Below are 13,104 nucleotides of genomic sequence, written 5' to 3'. Positions count from 1 at the left end.
ACTTCTTTGGCATGATGCATCATATTATAGTCTACCATATTATATGATATTATATTATAACATTATGTGGCTTATACTGTCATTTAAGTAAGTGAAACCGAAGGGCTATACAAGATAGCAAATAGCTAGCATGAATAGACTATGAATGCTAGTTGTGAAAACTTGCATATTCCTTAACTCTAATCATCTGTCAGATATGGAGTTCCTCGAGGTCCTCACCGAGGGTCTCAACCGGGTCCTCCTAGTACGTGGGGGTGGACGTGAGGTCATCACCATCTACTCCTGAGAAAACAACCTCAAATCAAAACATCAACCCCCCCACCACCCACTCACCTAGCATCTTAATGGTTTATGGCCCCTGCTTCCATTCCCCCTACACTTTTACTCCCATTACATCCCTCACATCCCACTAACCCCTCCCCAGACACACACACACTCATAACATATCAGCTCACTTTGCACCACTTTGCACCCCCCCCCACACACACACCCCCACCCCCCCCTAATGCCACTGGCTGAATTCTCTTTTAATATCAGTCACCCCTACCAGCTTTATGGCTGCTCCTCCCATCATCTAGAAAGCTGTGGCATCAACCTGTTTATGCTATTTTATGGCTATCAGATCACTGGATGCCAAATGGCACATGAGTTTCTCCTTATACTGAGGAGTGGACATATCCCAAAGACAAATTATTCCCCAAACTAAAAGTATTTGTATTCTGTTTGGTAGCGCCAATGTCTTTGTTCTGTTTGTCCTTGTGTTTTATTTGACCTGTCTGTCAATATTGTTGCTTTGATTGATATCTTCTCATTGCTGGTCTATTTTATTTCTTACTTGTATTTATTCATCTGTTCCTGTATTTAGAGGATACACTTCATATCTTTTTCTCTTTTTGTTGTTGTGCGTTAGTTGTTTTAATGTAATGTACGATATGATGTGTTGAGGGAAGGGGATGGGTTGAGAATTCATCAATCATCATCAGCATGTCTTCCTATGGATTTTCACCTTGGGGACAAGGTCAGTTGACGAATCCTGAGCAGCAGCACAGTCTATATCAATTTGAAGGAAGGATAACTGCATGCATAGGCGCAGCACACAGTGACGTGTGGAGGAGGCAAACTGCTACTAGGATGCTGTTGTCAGGGTTGAGGTCAACTTCATACCAGTCAGTTCACAGACGGGAGTTGAAATGTAATCAATGAATTGAATGGATTACATTTCTCATTGAACTCACTGAATTCTGATGGTTGGTGTTGATTACTGTAAATAGTGTGGTTTGTCCTATCATTTAATACATACTATTACCAGCTGCACCTAATGCACCTCCTGATCAGTGGCTAGTGCTGACAAGACTTTTAGGTGGCATAAACTATTGTTATTACAGTTATACAACTGTAAGGAGAAACCCTGAAATGTATTGATATAAAGTAGATATGGATGTCAAGAAACTACTGTGTTATAATCTAAAACAAAAGTCCATGTGTTTGAAACTATAATATCAAACGGCAACAATTTTAATATATTACCATGTAGTCTACATTAGAACATGTAAATTGCTAATTTAGAGACACTCATAAATGTATCATGTTTGTGATACACTGATATATTTTAGTAAATACCTCTGTTTTACTTTGTCATCATTTGGTTTACACTAATTCCAGTCTAGAAATGTGAATTCTACAATTCTTGCCAAATACAAATATACAAATTGTGCCATAGGACAATAAATAACTTTTTGATACAAACCTCTTTTTAGTACAAAGGCAAAACTGTGTAGTGAATGAACAAACTATGCTTTAGATGGAAATTAGCAGTGAAATTACAACTGGTTTGAATGGATAGTTTTGAAGCCAGTGCAAATCTTCACAACCTTGGACTAGAATGGGAAGAAACCATTTATTGTCAGTGTGTTCCAGCTATTTATTTGTGAAAATATAATATGACTGTGAATCCCTATGTTCTGCATATTTACAAGGGTATGTCTAAAGAATCAACCTTGGAATAATACATTAATCATATTCATTATTTTTGTAAACAAATATTATACAGATATATGTACATATAGGTCGACCTCATATTTGCAAGTATTTAACATGTTAGTTTCTGTGCACTGGATGGCACTGTTGAACACTTGATAGACACATAGGATATATGATATACATTTGTATGATATTGTTTTCAGAAGAAAATGATTTAATTCAATTTACTGAATAGTTTACCTAAAAACAATATATTTTGTGTGTGATGTACCCTGTATTCTGTGAAGGATATTCTTTATCTAACATATTAGGACATATTATAGATGTTCTAAAAAAAATGAAAGCTGCAATTATGATTCATGTGTAAATATTGAACCAAAAATAAAAATTTAAGAGGTCTATTAATCAGATTGGGGACTAGGAAGGGTATACAGGGTTTGAGTTACTTGGGTAGCAAGGCAGGGATGTTTGACACTAGTCAGTGGTTTTCAACACTGTCCTTGAGGTTCAACAGTCAGCTACAGTTTGCTCCAGCAAATCACATAGTTCATGAAGTTATTGACCTGGACATGACGCTGTTTTCTTTGTGAAAAGATATGAAAAAAATTCATAGCTGACATTAGTCAATCAACATCTACACTGAGCATTGTTTAGTTGGAGAAAATGTAGATTCAAGCCACAAAACAATATTTTGAACTTGTTATTGAAGGGCAGATGAAAATATATACGTATAATCCTTCATGGAGTTTATTTGAGATATTATTAAATATTCAGCTGTTACCCAAATATATTTTAAAGTATGCTGAAATCAGTGAGGGGACAGACCTATTTAGGTTTTTGACTGGTCCCGGAGTAAGACACTCCGTGTTTGTTGACAGCTCTAAGCTAAGGGAGAGGTGATGAGGTTTGGGGTTAGATAGTGGTAGATAGTTATCCTCAGTCAGCACACTTTTTACGTGGCACACAAATACTACAGAAAAACTCAATAATATAATCTTGGAAATATTTAACTATACAATCTATAATAGTATTGAAGTAAAATAAAAAATACTATAACGTATATACAGTAACTGGACATATGAATATGATATGACTTGTTTAAAAGTTGATGGTTGAAAACAATGTATTTTTTTATATTCCTGTTGGCATGGTGTTTGTAACAGTAGTTTCATATATCCTTTTAGACAGGAGTTGGTTAGTTGTCATGGAGGACAAGACACGTAGCTCACAGTTGTGTCACTTTTCTTCTCACTCAACTGTTTTGTTTTTTGGTGATAAATGAATGCGTGAAGAAAATTGTCCAAAGTTTATCTTTTGAGTTCAAAATAGGTAGTTGATATGTCTTAGATATCCCAGACCTAGGGCAAGAGCTGGAACATTGTTTACATTGTGGGAGACAACCTGTTTGCCTAGGGAAACTAGTAATTGAGTCAATATGTTCGGCCTCAGTCATCATTTAACTACAGAAAACATGAAAAGATATGGAGATTTGGATCTGTGGAATATGATTTGAGTGTTAAAACTCTGGTATATATGCAATACAAACCTACTGTAAACCTAAAACACAAGACATTTCTTGGACATACACTGCTGTTCAAAAGTTTGGGGTCACCAAGAAATGTCTTTGTTTTTGAAAGAAATTCACATTTTTTTTGTCCATTAAAATAACACAGAATTGATGTAAATACAGTGTAGACATTGTTAATGTTGTAAATGACTGTTGTAGCTGGAAACGGCAGATTTTTTATGGAGTATCTACATAGGCGTACAGAGGCCCATTATCAGCAACCATCATTCCAGACACTCTAATGTACTTGTCCTCTTGCTCAGTTGTGCACCGGAGCCTCCCACTCCTCTTTCTATTCTGGTTAGAGCCCGTTTGCTCTATTCTGTGAAGGTAGTAGTACACAGCGTTGTACGAGAACTTCTGTTTCTTGGCAATTTCTCACATGGAATAGCATTCATTTCTCAGAAGAAGAATAGACTGACAAGTTTCAGAAGAAAGTTACTTGTTTCTGGCCACTTTGATTCTGTAATCGAACCCACAAATGCTGATGCTCCAGATTCTAAACTAGTCTAAAGAAGATATTGTATTCCTTCTTTAGTCAGGACAACAGTTTTGCGCTGTGCTAACATAATTGCAAAAGGGTTTTAAAATTATAAACTTTGATGAGCTAACACTATGTGCCATTGGAACACAGGAGTGATGGTTGCTGATAATGGGCCTCTGTACGCCTATATAGATATTCAATAAAAAAATCTGCTGTTTCCAGCTACAATAGTAATTTGCAACATTAACCATGTCTACACTGTATTTCGGATAAATTTTATGTTATTAAAATGGACAAAAATGTTGTTTTTCTTTCAAAAACAAGGACATTTCTAAGTGACCCCAGATGTTTGAACAGTAGTGTATATACAGTGGAGCAAAAAAGTATTTAGTCAGCCACCAATTGTGCAAGTTCTCCCACTTAAAAAGATGAGAGAGGCCTGTAATTGTCATCATAGGTGCACTTCAACTATGACAGACAAAATGAGAAAAAAAATCCAGAAAATCACATTGTAGGATTTTTAATGAATTTATTTGCAAATTATGGTGAAAAATAAGTATTTGGTCAATAACAAAAGTTTCTCAATACTTTGTTATATACCCTTTGTTGGCAATGACAGAGGTCAAACATTTTCTTTAAGTCGTCACAAGGTTTTCACACACTGTTGCTGGTATTTTGGCCCATACACCATGCAGATCTCCTCTAGAGCAGTGATGTTTTGGGGCTGTTGCTGGGCAACACGGACTTTCAACTCCCTCCAAAGATTTTCTATGGGGTTGAGATCTGGAGACTGTCTAGGTCACTCCAGGACCTTGAAATGCTTCTTACGAAGCCCCTGTCTTACGAAGCCACTGTCATTGTCATGCTGAAAAACCCAGCCACGTTTCATCTTCAATGCCCTTGCTGATGGAAGGAGGTTTTCACTCAAAATCTCACGATACATGGCCCCATTCATTCTTTCCTTTACATGGATCAGTCGTCCTGGTCCCTTTGCAGAAAAACAGCCCCAAAGCATGATGTTTCCATCCCCATGCTTCACAGTAGGTATGGTGTTCTTTGGATGCAACTCAGCATTCTTTGTCCTCCAAACACGACGAGTTGAGTTTTTACCAAAAAGTTATATTTTGGTTTCATCTGACCATATGACATTCTCCCAATCTTCTTCTGGATCATCCAAATGTTCTCGAGCAAACTTCAGACGGGCCTGGACATGTACTGGCTTAAGCAGGGGGACACGTCTGGCACTGCAGGATTTGAGTCCCTGGCGGCGTAGTGTTACTGATGGTAGGCTTTGTTACTTTGGTCCCAGCTCTCTGCAGGTCATTCACTAGGTCCCCTGGGATTTTTGCTCACCGTTCTTGTTATCATTTTGACCCCACGGGGTGAGATCTTGCGTGGAGCCCCAGATCGAGGGAGATTATCAGTGGTCTTGTATGTCTTCCATTTCTTAATAATTGCTCCCACAGTTGATTTCTTCAAACCCAGCTGCTTACCTATTGCAGATTCAGTCTTCCCAGCCTGGTGCAGGTCTACAATTTTGTTTCTGGTGTCCTTCGACAGCTCTTTGGTCTTGGCCATAGTGAAGTTTGGAGTGTGACTGTTTGAGGTTGTGGACAGGTGTCTTTTATACTGATAACAACTTAAAACAGGTGCCATTAATACAGGTAATGAGTGGAGGACAGAGGAGCCTCTTAAAGAAGAAGTTACAGGTCTGTGAGAGCCAGAAATCTTGTTTGTTTGAAGGTGACCAAATACTTATTTTCCACCATAATTTGCACATAAATTCATAAAAAATCCTACAATGTGATTTTCTGGATTTTGTTTCTCATTTTGTCTGTCATAGATGAAGTGTACCTATGATGAAAATTACAGGCCTCTCTCATCTTTTTAAGTGGGAGAACTTGCACAATTGGTGGCTGACTAAATACTTTTTTGCCCCACTGTATTTATTGGAAATTGATATTTTGTCAGAATAGGAGTTCAGCTGTGTCCATCCCCATATCAACAGTTTGACATGGATGAAAAATGTTGTCCGGCCTTGCGAGTACACTCATGAGCCTACTGATATTGCGTAAGGACGATGTTTAAATTACTGCATTCTTCTGAATCAAGTAGATCCGTCCATTTTTGTGCGTGGGGTTATTGGGTACAGGAGATGGCAAGTGCTGGAGCCATAGAACTATAGAGCTTAAATATCTATGGTTAGAAAATGACTGTGCGTTGGCACACGGATGTATGTTGTGCAGATAATGTGTACGTTTGGCTACACTATGGCTCTTAGATATGTGGTTTCTAAAGACACATAAGATTTCCCCTATAACCAACCAATCTACTGATCCACCAGCAGTGTGACTGTGGTAGTTAATAATATTATCAAAGACAACAAAACCATGGCTTCCACCATTGGCAGCGGTCAGAGAGACCTTTACAGAATGGTATCACATTCCCATGTTTGATGACTCGATCTCTAGAAGTGAGAGGGATTTCAGTGACAGAATTGTTGCAGTAAAGCCGCCATCCTTCAGGTGTTTCCAAAGTATCATGTCCCAATATACATTAGAATCCTTCTCTACAGCAAAAAAAAGATGTCAGATAATTTACATCCATTTTTTAACAGGGTGTGAAAAGGGCTCTCGAATCCATGTATTCTTACCATGTTACATTGGACCTTGCCTTGCTGACTACATTGAAACTATGAGATATGAAAGTGTTAATCAGGAATGCACTTCTGTTTACAACCCTGTAAAATAACTTGACCAATTTAATTAGACCACCGCTTAATTAATGTAGAATCCAACATGTTATATTGCTGCGAGGCTATTTGTGTCAGTCCAAAGCAGATACAGGCATTGCACTGTGATAGTTTTAGCGCATATGTGCACAAATGTGAATAACTGTGATTTGTTCAATGCATGCAAGTAATGTACACTGAGTGTACAAAACATGAAGAATATTCGGCAGGGCATAGACTCTACAAGGTGTCGAAAGTGTTCCACAAGGATGCTGGCTCACATTGACACCAATGCTTCCCACAGTTATGTCAAGTTAGCTGGATGTCCTTTTGGTGGTGGACCATTTTTGAAAGACACAGGAAACTGTTTAGCTTGATAAACCCAGCAGCGTTGCAGTTCTTGACACAAAACGGTGTGCCTGTTACCTTCTACCATACCCTGTTCAAAGGCACTTAAATATTTTGTCTTGTCCATTCACTCACTGAGTGGCACACATACACAATCCATGTCTCAATTGTCCTAAGGCTTAAAAATTATACTTTAGCCTGTGTCCTCTCCTTCATCTACACGGATTGAAGTGAAATCACCAAGGGATCATAGCTTTCACCTGGATTCACCTGGTCAGTCTATGTCATGGAAAGAGCAGATGTTCTTAATGTTTTGTTCACTCAGTGCATACTACAGTTTGTTTCTGCAATGTAATATTCATTTATTTATTTTACAATTTCGATAAAGAATTTGGCCACAAGTATTCCATTAACAGTGTGAAACTAATCACAGGGTCAAATAAATGCAATGGTCCTACTGAGCATATTTTACACATGTTGATTTAGATTGAAAATGTATTATTATGCAATTATTTAACTACAACACATTTGCCCCCCAAAACAATTATGTTAAGTTGCACACATCAGCTGCTTCCAGTGTAGTGTAATCATTAAAGTCACAAGGGAAATAAAACTTAAATCAATCATAACATTTGAAGGGCTATTCAGTCCAAGGGAATGTAGACACATAATTATTTTTAGAGAACGTTCCTCCATATCTGTGTCTCAAATGACACCCTTTATTTGCAATTATGTGCATATTTGGACTTGTTCAAAATGTGTGCACTATATTTTTAATGGGGTGTCATTTGAAATATACCCCATGCTCCCATTTTATGTAATAATTCCAACTGCTGTTCTGCACAACCACCCCATACTCTTCTAAAATAGCAATTGTTTTCCATACAGACCGATTCTTGATTAAGCAAGGAACTTTTTAGTTGTTTTCACTGAGGATGATACATAGTGTGAGTGGGATTTGGTAGCTTTTACTGAGAATGCACTACTGTGTGTTCAGTATTCTGGTTCCCTCAGACTTTAGAACCTAGTATATGCATGTAGGTGTGTCATTTTCATGACAGTAAAGTAAACCTCAACACATTGTATTAATGTTGAATAAGCCTCCTTTTTTAGAAGGTAGAATTTTTGTGCAACCCTCATGATTCCTTCATCATCTCGAGAAGTGTGGGCACTTAATGCGAGCAAGAAAAAAAAAACAAGAACTAGTGTTTCTAAATCTTCACTTATGATACTGTATTTATACTTGGTCCATAGGAGCATTGTAACGCATTTTTAAAGGTACAACTTGATGTAGATCTAAAGATAGCTATATTGATTAGTAGGTGTTTTTGTGTTCACAATTTTATGTTCACTCTCCTAGCAACAAAAGTGATGATGTAGAGTAGAAATGTAGTGGTGTGTGTGTGTGTGTGTGTGTGTGTGTGTGTGTGTGTGTGTGTGTGTGTGTGTGTGTGTGTGTGTGTGTGTGTGTGTGTGTGTGTGTGTGTGTGTGTGTGTGTGTGTGTGTGTGTGTGTGTGTGTGTGTGTGTGTGTGTGTGTGTGTGCGTGCGTGCGTGCGTGCTTGTGCGTGTGTGTTAGAGATGACGGTGTATGTACCTGTAAGGAAAGGATAAAGACATAACATCTGTAAATACATCAATAACTATCGAAGTAGAACTTAGATGTTTCATTTGTGTGTCAATGCAAGTTGAATATTTTACAGATATAGACATATGTATTATCTATTGTGTTCAATAAGGATATATAAACAGTTGTTTTACCATGTTGTTTTACCATGTCAAAGGCTTATACATCAACAATGGTTAATGGTTTCCTCAAACCATTTCTGTACAAAATGCAATAAACTAAAGTAATTTTATTACAACTTTGCTTGCAGGTATATTCTTTGTTTATTATCAAACTATTGAGGGTCTCACTAAACACACAAAATGCTCATCTTTAGTCCAGTGACATTTCATAGACAGAGAAATACTTTGACTTGTGCTATGTGCAGTATTGGTGATCTATATCCGTCTATATTAGTTACTATGCTGTTAATAAGCAGTAATGTATTACAAAAGTGTCATGTTACAACACCTAATAGGAAGTGCACATGCACACTATTGGGCTGGGGGCCGTATTTCCTTTTTGATTAATTTATTCATCATTTTTTCCCATTTTTTAAATTTAGTTTAATTTGTTTTTAAAAAATGTTATAATACAAAATGATCAACAACTTACACCGCTACATCAAACATGTCTAACAAAACAAAACACAGGTATGAACAAGAAAATATTAAATACATACAAAAAATAAAATATACAGTATATAGATAGATTCTAAAATATATATTATTTTATCTACACACAATCGCCAAAATGACAAAGCGAAAACATTTTTTGCAAATGTATTAAAAATAGGTGCATCCTGTTTCCATTGATCATCCTTGAGATGTTTCTAACTGTGGTAAATTCAATTGATTGGACATGTGTCTGTCATTCACATGTGTCTGTTATTCTTAAATGGAAGAAGTTTGTATCCTGTCGTGGAAATTTCCTCTATTTACCAAATCATGAGAGCAAACCACACACCAGTCAGAGTTATGCTTAATCTTCACCTTTAATAATAATTAAGCTTTTGCAATAGTATTTTGACTTTCAACAGTTCAGTATCTCTAATGAAAAGTTGAGAGCCCCAACATAATGGCAAATGGGATCTTTTATAGCAAAGATCCACCCCCCCCTAGACGACATGACAAACCACAGGTCTTAGGAACTTACACAAAGAAAAACTTTATTTCAGAGAGGAGTATCCCCTAGCCAGACAGAGTTGGCTATAAATTATCATTCAGTTTGGTCTCCTAAACAAAGCTCTTATTTCGTCCTTGGTACAAAATGGTACCAAGACATTACCCCCACCCTATGATATATATCAAATTGTCATTTAGATACAACCAATTCTAAATACAACCAATCCTGGACAAGCTTACGGAGAGGAGAGTGAGGCTATAGGTTAAGATAGGGGCAACAAAAGAGGGAGCATAGAATGATTCCAGACACTGCCATCCTCCTCTCCCCGATGGGAAAAGTAGGGAGTGACTGGCACACAGACACAGTGGAGCAACAGATATGTTTACACATGATGACACCTTGACCTCTCCCCTCTCTGCGGCCCAAGCAACTTAGTCCTGACATAGAACAGATACTGCAACCCCGCCACAGTATTATACAAAAATAACATTCTGATGAGAAGTAACTTACAAACATATGATGAATATAAAACATCTTACCTATGTTACCACCTAATTCTGATTATTCCCCAACGATCCACGAAGACTCTTCCAGGAGCTGGCCGCCTGGCCTAACTGAGCAATCAGGGGAGAAGGGTCTTGGTCAGGGAAGTGACCAAGAACCCAATGGTCACTCTGACAGAGCTCTAGAGTTCCTCTGTGGAGATGAGAGAAGCATGGTGGTGGCAGCATCATGGTGTGGGGATGTTTTTCAGCAGCAGGGACTGGGAGACTAGTCAGGATCGAGGGAAAGTTTAACGGAGCAAAGTACATAGAGATCCTTGATGAAAACCTGCTCCAGAGCGCTCAGGACCTCAGACTGGGGTGAAGGTTCACCTTCCAACAGGATAACAGTCCTAAGCACACAGCCAAGACAACGCAGGAGTGGCTTCAGGACAAGTCTCTGAAATTCCTTGAGTGGCCCAGCCAGAGCCCTGATTTCAACCCAACCTAACATCTCTGGAGAGACCTGAAAATAGCTGTGCAGCAATGCTCCACATCCAACCTGAAAGGGCTTGAGAGGACCTTCAGAGAAGAATGGGTGAAACTCCCCAAATACAGGTGTGAATACTTATGCAAATGTGATCATTTTTTTAATACAAATGAGCAAAGATTTCTAAAAAACTTTTTTCTTTGTCATTGTGTGGTAGATTGATGAGGGAAAAAACAAACAATTGAATTCATTTTAGAATAAGGCTGTAACGTAGCAAAATGTAGAAAAAGTCAAGTGGTCTGAATACTTTCCGAATGCACTGTTTATACATCAGTGGTGGTCACTGCCATTTCAAATGAGAGAGGACAACAACAAAACAATTCATGGGCATGGCCTTATTTCTATTACAGCATATTGGATGACTGTCATTCATATTCCATTCCAACAGCAATCGCTTTAGGCTACTATATGATAAAAGATGATGATTAAAGTTTTCAACGTAGGTGCACACAGGTCGAGAGACAAATTTGATGTGACACACAGTGACACATGGACAGACAGTGACATTCAATACCGCCTTGCACACTCTTGCCTGCATCTTGATGATTATGGGTGTAATCATTAGTCCAACAGTTGCAAAAGAGAGTTTCTATTAAACAAATTCAGTTATGTTTATCCCCTTTATGTTCCATTTGCTTCTGTTTTAGAAATGTTTTTCAACAGAATCGGGGGAATGAATACACCTCTGATCACGCATAAACACAGTTGATAGTTTCATAGCAGACACGTTGTATTACTCTCCTCCCTTCACCTCTTCCCTTCGATTCTGGACTTCAATGCACAACACATCAGCTGTATGTGACAAGGCAAAAAAAATAATCAAAGCCAAACCATTGTCACCATATTATCTAATGTAATGTCAGAGTCAGCATAGCTAATAGAACTTAGTAAACCAGCTACAATTGTGTAGTAATGTTACAGTGTAGTCAGTAAGCAGTTACACAATTAGTCAAACCAAAAGCTTACTTTGATTTGGAAGAAATCCAGTGTTGTATTGGATAGTAATAGCTAGCTAGCTAACATAGCATCTCTCTGTTTGAGCAGGGTGTTTCAGTGGGCTAAACTAGCTAGCAAATGCAGCTAGCTAGTTTAGTAAATGAAACTGAAAGTTAAAATATATATATATATATATATATTCCCCCAGAGGGTGGATCAGCTTAATATTGTGGAAAGAATGTTGCTTCCAATGTAATTGTCTGCATCATTTCCAATCCCCCATATTTTTGGGGTAAATATATATATTCATACATGCATGCATATATTTATACACATATATACATACACATACCTATATAGACATACATACTTTTTTAAAGAATATACCTTTATTATTATACCCCGCAAACCCTACCGCCGATCCCCCAGTTGAAGTAAACTAATAAACACTTCTGCCTCTACCTTCAACCCATACATCTTATACACATTCTACAGACACAGTGTACTTTACAATAGTTCACTCTTGTTTGTTCTTAGTCCTTCCTCTATTATAACTATGCGATTTCACAAAATCTCAGAACATATATACATTCTACAGATCCCTTATGCCCTACATTGTTTATCTTGTTATTCGTCCCACCTTTCAGCTCCACTCAACCCCTCCCATCTGTCTCTCAACATCATCCATTTCAGATTTCTACTTGCCATATATTTTTCAACTGTGCTGTGATGCTTCACAAAATAATTGAACTTCCCTATTCTCATAGCTTCTACAGATTGTAAATTAAAAATCAACATTTTTGCTAAAATAATTATTATATTATTGATTGATTGACTATGGCTTTTCAAATCACCCAGTATTGCTATCTGTAGTGTTAGTTCTAGGCAAATGTTGCAATTCTTCAGCCATTCCTGGACCTGTGACCAAAAATGAGCTACATATGGACAATACCAAAATAAATGATCTAATGCCTCTGCCTCCTCACAGCAGAATCTGCAGAGCTGGGAAGATTGTATCCCCCATATATATAACATTCTATTAGTTGCAATAATTTTGTATAGTAATTTATATTGAAAAATGTGAAGTTTTGAATCCGGCGTTGTTTTGCGTATGGTGGATTAAACTGAAATTGCAACCAACTTTCTAAGGCTTGTTTAAAAAAATTAAGATATTTTGGAGATGATTTCCTTTTCAAACAACCGAAAGTGAGCAGGTGTAATCTGAATAAAGGGGAAAAGGCCCTTCCTGAATATAGGATGAGACATTCGTACCAATTGACTAGAGAACCAGTTTGG

General features: G+C 37.6%; 1 protein-coding gene across 1 annotated transcript in view; it reads left to right on the top strand.

The window, feature by feature from the left end:
• Window positions 1–4,319, top strand: part of LOC118361125 (solute carrier family 12 member 5-like) — a 130,898-nt gene extending 126,579 nt beyond the window's left edge. The window contains exon 26 of the mRNA XM_052517164.1: window positions 195–4,319. Within this exon, the coding sequence (XP_052373124.1) occupies window positions 195–286 (92 nt within the window). The 3' untranslated portion in view covers window positions 287–4,319. The remainder of the gene's footprint in view (window positions 1–194) is intronic.
• Window positions 4,320–13,104: the final 8,785 nt, after the last annotated feature.

The sequence above is a fragment of the Oncorhynchus keta genome, unplaced genomic scaffold, assembly GCF_023373465.1.
Source record: "Oncorhynchus keta strain PuntledgeMale-10-30-2019 unplaced genomic scaffold, Oket_V2 Un_scaffold_584_pilon_pilon, whole genome shotgun sequence".
In the NCBI taxonomy this organism is placed as follows: domain Eukaryota; kingdom Metazoa; phylum Chordata; class Actinopteri; order Salmoniformes; family Salmonidae; genus Oncorhynchus; species Oncorhynchus keta.
The sequence above is the reverse complement of the archived record's forward strand: the minus strand, read 5'-3'. Positions and strand labels throughout refer to the sequence as shown.